Below are 12,378 nucleotides of genomic sequence, written 5' to 3'. Positions count from 1 at the left end.
TTTCCTTCAGATTTATTTTAGGAAATTAAAAAAAATTCCCTTCCATTAGTTAGAAAATAAAAAGACAATTGTTTCTGTGCCTGCTATTTTCAACAGGGTGATTACCACTTTAATAAACAATAGAGTTTGTACTTTACCGTTCATTTTTAGTTGACACAAAAGAAACACTCATGCCTTTGGAATGTGCTAGCACTTTGCAAAGAAGGTAAATGACATTTTCTCGACCTTCGAGGAACTCACGGTCTAGTTTTACACTTGTGAATACATGACGCCCTTTATTAACAATGAAATAATTGATAATTTAAACACTATGATAAAAATATAATGATATTTGAGAAATATCATAGGGCTAGCCAATTAGTTCCTTGAGGGCAACCAGCATACCTTTTACTGCTGTATCTTACTGAAAAAGTATTACACATTCTGTAATATGAGAAGAAACGAAGAAACTACACATCCAAGCAGTGCTGGTACTATCTCTGATATTATTGACCCAAAACATGTACCTTCATCCCTGTACTTACAGCTGCCAAACTTCAGAGGACATGAATGGGCATCCATCGGAAAATCCTCCAAGTGCATTGGACATTCAGCTTGTACTGTAAGCCTAAAAGTCAAAAGTCCACTCTTTGTTTAAGTAAGTTGGCAAGGCAAGATAAAGTATGTCACTGTCGTAAACAGAATTCATGATAAGGCAGGGCCTTCATAACAGCATCGCATTAGGCTAACATTTAAATACATTTTTGTTCTTTCATATTTAAGTGAATTTTCAGAAGACATTGCCATATGTAAAATTTGAGCTCAAGGAACAATAATATTTATTAAAATTATACTTTACCCAGCCATTTTGAATTCTGGTTTTTTACAAAATAAAGAAGTAATACACGGATTTTTAAAGGGTATTCAATATAGCTGCAGACCTTGTTAAATAAAAACTGCATCTTTGAATTTAATATATATATATATTTCTTTTAGGGTAATTTCATAAAATGAATCAAAATATCAAATTAAATTAAGGCCTGCTTAAAAATCACTTAAAATTTTAATGGGGATCTGATGAGATTTTAAATATAAAGTTACATGCAGGTATAAAACAAATTTCAAATAATGGCGTTTAAAACTCTACTTAATTAAAATGCAGTATGCACAATAAACAACCAAAAAATAAATTCTTAATAACTGAGGCAATTCTTAAGTTTTAACATATTAAGATGAGAGTAAATACTATTTTACCTTTATTTTTTTAATAGCAAAGCAATTACAGGTACTTCAATAATCAGTTATGAAAAATCTTTAACTTGTATTAATATCTGACAGCTAGATTAGCTGACTAACACATGGATTTCTCAGCATTTAAAGACGACATATCAAACCTGAAAACATACCGCATTGTATATAGCAGAGTCCCATCATCCTGTATTCGAAGCAGTTTATTTGGCATTGTCATATTATGAGCTACCGATTTTTTCCCATTGTGAAAGAAGGTATCTGGTGTCCATATTTTGCTAGCCATTAAATTGTTAAGTCGAAGGATGTTCATAGGACCTTTAAATTTTAACCGTTCATCTTTCCATTTTTGTCGAAAGAAAACATCTATTGTATATTCCTGAAATGTAAAATGGCATGCCTATGAAAATAATAAAATTATCATACACAACAAGAACACTACAGAAATGCACCAAAAATAGAATTTTAAGGTAGGTTAAAAAAGAGTTATATTGTGAGAAGCAGATTTTGAATCAGAAAGATCATTCCTTTGCTTATCGATAAATTTTGCCATTTATAATGTGATAAAACCAAAAATAAACAGAAGCTGTTGAGTAGATTCCAACTCATAGTGACTCCATGTGTGTCATAGTGGAACACAGCTCTATAGGGTTCTCAGTGGCTGTGACCTTTCAGAAGTAGATCATCAGGCCTTCCTTCCAAGACGCTTCTGGGTGGATTTGAGTTGCCAACCTTTTGGTTGGTGGTCGAATGCATAACCATTTGGGCCACCCAGGGACTCGTATAATGGGATGACACATATGCCTTCCCAGAATTAGCTACATATTTTTGTGAAAAGAAAATAATAAATTTACTTTGTCTGGCCTCTTTCAGTTGAACTAGGTCTCAGACAAACTGCTTTACTGCATTCTATAGTTTAGAACTGTTTGGAGAGGTGGCATATGCTTGAAAGGGTCTGGATGAATTGTTTTAAGTATATCTCAAGAACGAATGAGCACGCAGCTTTCCCAATAGCCAAAAAAAGAGAGAGAGAGAAAGAAACAACTATGAAGCACACTGTCAGATCTATATGAGTCATCTCCTGTTGCCAAAGAAGCTGTAAAATATTTCTTTTTTAAATCCTAAAAAATGGTGAGATCATATTGTCAGCAAGGATGTTAGAGGCCATTAATTTCAATAAAGTTTATTTCATGAAATTAGTTGTAATACAAGTACTTTTACAAGTTGTTAGAATACTTAAATATGAATATTTTGCAAATAAATTCTCTCATATATATTTTAAAATATTCATACAGACCAGCTAATGATCAATTCCTCCATTATCACTTTCCAATACTGTAACATATCTGGGTATCCCTCTCTCTCTGCCTTTCTCTCCCTCCATTCCTCCTCCTTCCCTCCTCTCTAGCTCTCTCCTTCCCTCTGTCTCTCTACCTCCTCTATCTCTGTCTCTCCCTTTCTATATCTCTTAAGAGAGAACACCTTCCATTTAGATGAGATATGCAATTCATACTTGTGATTAATACTGACAATCGTTTATATTAGCAGCCACGGAGTCAATTTCAGACCATGGCAACACTATGTATGCAGAGTAGAATTACTCCTATGGAGTAGTTTTCAAGGCTGTGACCTTTCACAAGCAGGTCAACAGGCACCTGTCCTCAGAGGCGCCTCTGGTTGGGTTTGAACCACCAACCTTTTGGCTAGTAGTCAGTGCTTAACCATTTACAACACCCAGGAACTACCCTGACAATCATAGTGTTAACCTTTTTTTTTTCAATGTATGTTTGTGCAAACTCTTACATTATAAATAATTAAAATGTTTACTTATACACCTGAGATTGGAACTTCAGAAACTATCCTTTCAGCACAAACCCACAGTCACCAAACATTTGAAAATAAGCACCTCAGCAATTGGAAATTTCACAAAACTAAAATTGTGTTTGGTAAAAAAAAAAGGATAGATTAAAAAGGTCATATATTTCTGATATTACCAAATCATCTGTACAAATCTGAATCAAGTAAGCGATTCCCAGTAATCTCTCAAAAATAGAATGAATGATGATAGTAAGTGTCAACCACAGAAAATGACATATGAGTACAAAATTATCAGGGTCTCTGGGTTGTGCTTCTAAACCTTATGAAAAAAGTTCATAACGTACTTCACCTTCAGTTTATGCAGTCCAGTCATTTTTTTTTCATGTTTACACTCCATCTAAACAAAATTCAATAATAATAATAAAAAACCTAGATTAAGAGGTGAGTCTTTGTTATAAGTTTTTATGCACGTGTTCCTTTCTAATTGTCTTCCCTCAATTCCCAGTTCACTGGAAATACATCCGGTATTTACTTTTCCAGGCAAACAATATTTTTTATGACTTTGTAATAAATCTTCAAAAGATCTTTTCATCTTTGAAAAATTATGGTATGTTTCATCTGCTTCAGAAATTATGACAATAATCTCCTAGAGACCTACCACATAGGAGAGTTAATGCTGACAAACAGAACATTTCAGGTGATCTTTTTAAAAACTGGTTTCAGGAATACCATTTACTTTTGAACATTCACGGTGACCCATATGACCAGTCAACCTATCCTTCATGATCTGTGCCTCTTCTTTCCATCCCCACCACCTACACTCATATTTCCTCTAGACAATCTTAATAACTCCCACTCCCTGTCATTACCCAATAGAGCAAGTTTCCCATCTGCTGGGGTCGGGCACTCTAATCAAAACCACACCTCCAGACCCTTGAACACCTGGAAAATACATAATCAGCTCTTTCTGTATCTTTATAACTTGTAAATTTCTTCATTACTGGAGGACCACATATTGCAATCACATGCTTGCTCCTCTGCCTCCCAAAGAGCTTACAAATCTTGGGGGAAAGAACCATGGTTCTTATTTTGTTTTCAGACATAAAAAATATAAATAATATTACAAATAACTTATAATGACCATCCTGGCAGGAACATTACAACAAATATTATTGAACCCCTCTCCCCCCAGTTTATTCTTCCTCAATCAAATCTCTCCACTTTCTGAGGAAATAATTATCTTGAATTTGGTGTTTATCATTCCCATATATGTAGCTACATATTGTGCCACATTTTTAACAATTATATAAATAGTATAAGAAGTCTTATTGAGTGCCTACTATGTGCTGCTATGAGTTGGAATCAACTCCACGGCAGTGGGTTACTATGTGCCAAAGGAGCCCTGGTGGTGCTGTGGTTAAGCTCTGGGCCGCTAACAGAAAGGTCGGCGGTTCGAACTCACCAGCCACTCCATGAGACAAAGATGTGGCACCTGCTTCCGTAAAGATTTACAGCCTTGGAAACCTTATGAGGCAGTTCTACTCTGCCCCATAGGGTCGCTATGAGTCAGGAATTGACTCAATAGCAGTGGGTAGGTAGGTGGCATAAATGGTTTGCACTACTAACCTAAAGATTGGTGGTTCGAAGAAGTCAGCAGTTCGAATCCACCAGGCGCCCCTTGGAAACTCCCTGGGGCAGATCTACTCTGTCCTATAGGGTCGCTATGAGTCAGAATTGACTTGACGGCAGTGGGTGGTGGGTGGATGTATATTTTACCGAAACTTGATATTTTCACTTACATTTTTGGTATTTATTCATGATAATACATCTAGCACTCTTTGATTCATTTTCATGGCTCTGTGTTATTACATTGTAAGAGTTTTTCAAAATACATTCACCTTTTGTCCTTGTTCTTAAATATTTGTTCCATGTCCAATTTGTTACCATCACAAGCAATATGCTATGAAAATCCTAGCATAATAATTTTAGCACACATATGTTAAGACTAACTCTAGACCAGAAGTCACCAGACATTTTCCATAAAGGGCCAGTTAGTAAATATTTTAGGCTTTGCAGGCCATAGTTCACTGTCACTACTACTCAAATCTGTTACTGTAGTGTGAAAGCAGCCACAGAAAATACACAATAAGCATGGCTATGACCAAAATAAAACTGTTTACAAAAATAGGGCTGCCTAGGTTTGGCCCACGGGTCATAAAATGCAGACCCCTGCTCTAGACTAACTACAAATGGGATTACTGGAATTTATTATATGTGCATCTTCAAAACAATCAGATATTACCAAATTGAACTCCTAAGAGGTGTATAAATTTATATTCCCACTATTGTTATTACTGTTAGTTGCTGTCAAGTGAATTCCAACTCATGGTGACCCTATGTGTGCAGAGTAGAATTGTTCCATAGAGTTTTCAAGGAAGCAGATGGCTAGGCCTGTCTACCGAGGCACTTCTAGGTGAGTTCAAACTGCCAACCTTTCAGGTAGTAGTGGAGTGGTTAACTGTTTATGCCAACCAGAAACCCACTAGTTGGTGTTGTTGTTAGGTGCCATTGAGTTGGTTCCAACTCATAGACACCCTGTGTACAACACGATGAAACACTTCCCAGTTCTGCGCTATCCTCACAATTGTTACTATGTTTGAGCCCACTGTTGCAGTCATTTTGTCAATCCATCTCATTGAAGGTCTTCCTCCTTTTCGCTGACCCTCTACTTTACCAAGCATGATGTTCTTCTCCAGGGATTGGTCTCTCTAGTAGTGTATGAAAATTATTTCTTCATATCTTGGTATGGACAGAATATTTCATTGCAGACATTTTGATTGGTACTGAATGGTTCATAGTAGCTACCACTGGGGTTTCTCTGTTGACTAGTGAAACTTAACAGCTCTTCATATGTTTATTAACATTCTAGTTTTCTCTTCAATTAATTGTTCATTTCACCTATTCTGTTGCCTTCTAGGTTGCTTGTCTTTTTCTTATTGAGTTATAGAAGTTCTTTATATTTATGCCCTAACCCGTTCTTATAGAACTTCTGCAACTCAATAAGAATCATTCCTATAATAAAAATACACAAAATATTATAAAGTTATTCCCTTTTTTCTAAAGATGTAGAAGTTTTCATTTTACATTTAGTTCTTTAATCCACCTGAAATTTCTGTATGGTACGAGATAAAGGTCCAACTTTTTTTTTTTCCACCCCAAATAAAATGGCCATTTTCTAGCTCCATGTTGCCCCGTCCATCTTTACCCACAGATAATGCAATAGTATTTCTGTCGTGAATCTAGTGTCCACGTACGTGTTGGTCTATTTCTGAGCTTTACATTCCAAACTGACGATTACTACACCTTTATAAACTTTGTATTCATAGTATTTTCATTATTGTTTAATTCAAAATATTTTATAATTTACCTCCTGTTTTTTTGAAATCTAGGAAACACTGTGAAGTATGTTTTTATGTTTCCAGATATATTGATTTTTTTGAATCATATTTTTGTCATTGCTGCTCAATTTTACTACATTTGTGGTAAGAGACGAGGTTCTGCAAGAAAGCAATTCTTTGCAATTAATTGAAATGTCAGTTTTTTTTTTTTAATTCAATGTAAACATCCACACCTTTTAATGGTCAGTCCGTTTACCTTTATCATTAATATATTTGGACATGTCTTGTGGCTATATATTTTTTTTAATTTTTATTGTGCTTTAAGTGAAAGTTTACAAATCGAGTTAGTCTCTCATACAAAAGTTGATATACACCTTGCTATATACTCCTAATTGTTCTCCCCCTAATGAGACAGCACACTCCTTCCCTCCACTCTGTACTTTCGTGTCCATTCGGCCAGCTTCTGACTCCCTCTTGCTCTCTCATCTCCCCTCCAGACAGGAGATGAAAACAGTCTCACATGTCTACCTGATCCAAGAAGCTCACTCTTCACCAGTATCATTTTCTATCCCACAGTCCAGTCCAATTCCTGTCTGAAGAGTTGGCTTTGGGAATGGTTCCTGTCTTAGGCTAACAAAAGGTCTGGAGACCCTGACCTCCGGGGTCCTTCTAGTCTCAGTCAGACCATTAAGTCTGGTCTTTCTACGACAATTTAGGGTCTGCATCCCATTGCTCTCCTGCTTGCTCAGGGGTTCTCTGTTGTGTTCCCTGCCAGGGAAGGCATCGGTTGTAGCCAGGCACAATCTAGTTCTTCAGGTCTCATGCTGATGTAGTCTCTGGTTTATGTGGTCCTTTCTGTCTCTTGGGCTCATAGTTACCTTGTGTCTTTGCTGTTCTTCATTCTCCTTTGCTCCAGGTGGGTTGAGACCAATTGATGCATCTTAGATAGCCTCTTGTTAGCGTTTAAGACTCCAGAAGCCACTCTCCAAAGTGGGATGCAGAATGTTTTCTTAATTGATTTTATTATGCCCACTGACTTAGATATCCCCCGAAGCCATGGTTCCCAAACCCCCGCCTCTCCTATGCTGGCCTTCAAGGCATTCAGTTTATTCAGGAATCTATTTTGCCTTTAGTTCAGTCCAGTTGTGCTGACCTCGTCTGTATTGTGTTGTCTTTCCCTTCACCTAAAATAATTCTTATCTACTATCTAATTAGTCAAAGCCCCTCTCCCTTCCTCCCTACCCCCCCATAACATCAAAGGATATTTTCTTCTCTGTTTAAACTATTTCTCCAGTTATTATAATAGAGGCCTTATACAATATTTGTCCTTTTGCAACTAATTTCACTCAGTGTAATGCCTTCCAGTTTCCTCCATGTTATGAAATGTTTCACAGATTCATCACTGTTCTTTATCGATGAGTAGTACTCTACTGTGTGACTATACCATAATTATCCATTCATCCGTTAATGGGCACCTTGGTTGCTTCCACCTTTTTGCTATTGTAAACAGTGCTGCAATAAACATGGGTGTGCATATATCTGTTTGTGTAAAGCCTCTTATTTCTCTAGGATATATGCCAAGGGCTGGGATTGCTGGATCTAATGGTAGTTCTATTTCTAGCTTTTTAAGGAAGTGCCAAATCAATTTCCAAAGTGGTTGTACCATTCTACATTCCTGCCAGCAGTGTATAAGTGTTCCAGTCTCTCCACAACCTCTCCAACATTTATTATTTTGTGTTTTTTGAATTAATGCCAGCCTTGTTGGGGTCAGATGGAATCTCACTGTAGTTTTGATCTGCATTTCGCTAATGATTGTGAGCATTTCCTCATGTATCTGTTAGCTACCTTCTTTAGTAAGGCGTCTGTTCATATCCTTTGCCCATTTTTTAATTAGGTTGTTTGTCTTTTTGTAGTTGAGTTTTTGCAGTATCATGTAGATTATAGAGATCAGACGGTGATCTGAAATATCATAGCTAAAAACTTTTTTCAAGTCTGTGAAGTCTTTGGATGAGCATAGGTGTTTGATTTTTAGGAGCTCCCAGTATTCTGGTTTCTGTTCTGCATGGTTAGTAATGTTTTGTTTACTGCTTATGCCATGTAATAGGGCTCCTAGCCTTGTCCCTATTTTTTCTTCCATGATAGTTATTGTTTTAGGTTTTCTATCTAGGTCTTTGATTCATTTCAAGTTCGTTTTTGTGTATGGTACGAGGTATGCATCTTGTTTCATTTTTTTGCTGATGGATATCCAATATGCCAGAATGATTTGTTAAACAGACTGTCTTTTCCCCAATTAACTGACTGCGTGCCTTTGTCAAATATCAGCTGCTCATATGTGGGTGGATTATGTCTGGATTCTCAGTTCTGCTCCATTGGTCTATGTATTTGTTGTTGTACCAGTACCAGGCTGTTTTGACTGCTCTGGCGGTATAATAGGCTCTAAAATCACGTAGAGTGAGGCCTCTCACTTTGCTCTTCTTTTTCAGTAATGCTTTCCTTATCTGGAGCCTCTTTCCTTTCCATATGAAGTTGCTAACTTGTTTCTCCATCTCGTTAAAGAATGTCATTGGAATTTGGATCGGAATTGCGTTGCATCTATAGATCACTTTTGGTAAAATAGACATTTTTACAACGTTAAGTCTTCCTATCCATGAGCATGGTATGTTTTTCCACTTATGTAGGTCTCTTTTGCTTTCTTGCGGAAGTGTTTCATAGTTTTCTTTGTATAAGTCTTTTACATCTCTGGTAAGATTCATTCCTAAGTATTTTATCTTCTTGGGGGCTACTGTAAATGGTATTGATTGGGTGATTTCCTCTTCGACATAGTTGAGTTTTTACAGCATCATGTAGATTTTAGAGATCACACATTGATTAGAAATGTCATAGCTAAAAACTTTTTCACAGTATGTAGGTAAACTTTTTACTCTTTTGGTGAAGTCTTTGGATGAGCATAGGTGTTCGATTTCTAGGAGTTCCCAGTAATCTAGTTTCTCTTCTGCACTGTTAGTATTTTTTTTTAATAATTTTTATTATGCTTTAAGTGAAAGTTTACAAATCAAGTCAGTCTGTCACATATAAGCTTATATACACCTTACTCCATACTCCCACTTACTCACCCCCTAATTAGTCAGCCCGCTCCCTCCTTCCAGTCTCTCCTTTCATGACAATTTTGCCAGTTTCTAACCCTCTCTACCCTCCTATCTCCCCTCCAGACAGGAGATGCCAACACAGTCTCAAGTGTCCACCAGATATAAGTAGTTCACTCTTCGTCAGCATCTCTCTCCAACCCATTGTCCAGTCCCTTCCATGTCTGATGAGTTGTCTTCGGGAATGGTTCCTATCCTGGGCCAACAGAAGGTTTGGGGACCATGACCGCCAGGATTCCTCTAGTCTCAGTCAGACCATTAAGTCTGGTCTTTTTATGAGAATTTGGGGTCTGCATCCCACTATTCTCCTGCTCCCTCAGGGGTTCTCTGTTGTGCTCCCTGTCAGGGCAGTCATAGGTTGTGGCCGGGCACCATCTAGTTCTTCTGGTCTCAGGATGATGTAAGTCTCTGGTTCATGTGGCCCTATCTGTCTCTTGGGCTCATAGTTATCGTGTAACCTTGGTGCTCTTCATTCTCCTTTGATCCAGGTGGGTTGAGACCAATTGATGCATCTTAGATGGCTGCTTGTTAGCATTTAAGACCCCAGATGCCACATTTCAAAATGGGATGCAGAATGTTTTCATAATAGAATTATTTCGCCAATTGACTTAGAGGTCCCCTTAAGTCATAGTCCCCAAACCCCCGCGCTTGCTCTGCTGACCTTTAAAGCATTCAGTTTATCCCGGAAACTTCTTTGCTTTTGGTCCAGTCCAGTTGAGCTGACCTTCCGTGTATTGAGTATTGTCCTTCCCTTCACCTAAAGTAGTTCTTATCTACTAACTAATCAGTAAATAACCCTCTCCCTCCCTCCCTCCCTGTCCCCCTCGTAACCACAAAAGTATGTGTTCTTCTCAGTTTACACTATTTCTCAAGATTTTATAATAGTGGTCTTATACAGTATTTGCCCTTTTGCCTCTGACTAATTTCAGGATATGCCTTCCAGGTTCCTCCATGTTATGAAATGTTTCACAGATTCGTCACTGTTCTTTATCAATGCATAGTATTCCACTGTGTGAATATACCATAATTTATTTAACCATTCATCCATTGATGGACACCTTGGTTGCTTCCAGCTTTTTGCTATTGTAAACAGTGCTGCAGTAAACCTGGGTGTGCATATATCTGTTCGTGTAAAGGCTCTTATTTCTCTAGGGTATATTCCAAGGAGTGGGATTTCTGGGTTGTATGGTAGTTCTATTTCTAACTGTTTAAGAAAACACCAGATAGATTTCCAAAGTGGTTGTGCCATTTTACATTCCCACCAGCAGTGTGTAAGAGTTCCAATCACTACGCAGCCTCTCCAACATTTATTATTTTGTGTTTTTTGGATTAATGCCAGCCTTGATGGAGATGGAATCTCATCGTAGTTTTAATTTGCATTTCTCTAATGGCTAATGATCGAGAGCATTTTTTCATGTATCTGTTAGCTGCCTGAATATCTTCTTAAGTGAAGTGTGTGTTCATACTCTTTGTCCACTTTTTGATTGGGTTGTTTGTCTTTTTGTAGTTGAGTTTTAAAAGAATCATGTAGATTTTAGAGATCAGGCGCTGGTCGGAGATGTCATAGCTGAAAATTCTTTCCCAATCTGTAGGTGGTCTTTTTACTCTTTTGGTGAAGTCTTTAGATGAGCATAGGTGTTTCATTTTTAGGAGCTCCCAGTTATCTTGGTTTCTCTTCATCATTTTTGGTAATGTTTTGTATTCTGTTTATGCCTTGTATTAGGGCTCCTAAGGTTGTCCCTATTTTTTCTTCCATGATCTTTATCGTTTTAGTCTTTATGTTTAGATCCTTGATCCACTTGGAGTTAGTTTTTGTGCATGGTGTGAGGTATGGGTCCTGTTTCATTTTTCTGCAAATGGATATCCAGTTATGCCAGCACCATTTGTTAAAAAGACTATCTTTTCCACAATTTACTGACACTGGGCTTTGGTCAAATATCAGCTGCCCATATTTGGATGGATTTATACCTGGGTTCTCAATTCTGTTCCATTGATCTACGTGCCTGTTGTTGTACCAGTACCAGGCTGTAATGACTACTGTGGCTGAATAATATATTCTAAAATCTGGTAGAGTGAGGCCTCCCACTTTGTTCTTCTTTTTCAGTAATGCTTTACTTACCCGGGGCTTCTTTCCCTTCCATATGAAGTTGGTGATTTGTTTCTCCATCACATTAAATTTGTCATTGGAATTTGGATCGGAAGTGCATTGTATGTATAGATGGCTTTTGGTAGAATAGACATTTTCACTATGTTATGTCTTCCTATCCATGAGCAAGGTGTTTTTCCCCTTATGAAGGTCGTTTTTAGTTTCTTGCACTAGTACTTTGTAGTTTTATTTGTATAGGTCTTTTACATCTTTGATAAGGTTTATTCCTAAGTATTTTATCTTCTTGGGGGCTACTGCGAATGGTATTGATTTGGTGATTTCTTCTTCGATGTTCTTTTTGTTGATGTAGAGGAATCCAAGTGATTTTTTATGTTTATCTTATAATCTGAGACTCTGCCAAACTCTTCTATTAGTTTAAGTAGTTTTCTTGAGGATTCCTCAGGGTTTTCTGTGTATAAGATCATGTCATCTGCAAATAGAGATAATTTTACTTCCTCCTTGCCAATCCGGATGCACTTTATTTCTTTGTGTAGCCGAATTGCTCTGGCTAGGACTTCTAGCACAATGTTGAATAAGAGCAGTGATAAAGGGCATCCTTGTCTGGTTCCCGTTCTCAAAGGAAATGCTTTCAGGTTAGAGTGATGTTGGCTATTGGCTTTGTATAGATGCCCTTTATTATGTTGAG

The 12,378-nt window shown here is 37.4% G+C and overlaps 1 protein-coding gene across 1 annotated transcript in view; it reads right to left on the bottom strand.

Moving 5' to 3' along the window:
• The window catches only part of GABRA2 (gamma-aminobutyric acid type A receptor subunit alpha2), a 182,762-nt gene that overhangs the window by 73,540 nt on the left and 96,844 nt on the right, over positions 1–12,378 (bottom strand). Inside the window, exons 5-6 of the mRNA XM_049886312.1 lie at positions 1,386–1,606; positions 525–607 (exon numbers count right to left, since the gene is read on the bottom strand). Of these exons, the coding sequence (XP_049742269.1) occupies positions 525–607; positions 1,386–1,606 (304 nt within the window). The remainder of the gene's footprint in view (positions 1–524; positions 608–1,385; positions 1,607–12,378) is intronic.

The sequence above is a fragment of the Elephas maximus genome, chromosome 5 (assembly GCF_024166365.1).
Source record: "Elephas maximus indicus isolate mEleMax1 chromosome 5, mEleMax1 primary haplotype, whole genome shotgun sequence".
Classification (NCBI taxonomy): Eukaryota; Metazoa; Chordata; class Mammalia; order Proboscidea; family Elephantidae; genus Elephas; species Elephas maximus.
This window is presented reverse-complemented; position numbering and strand designations above follow the sequence as displayed.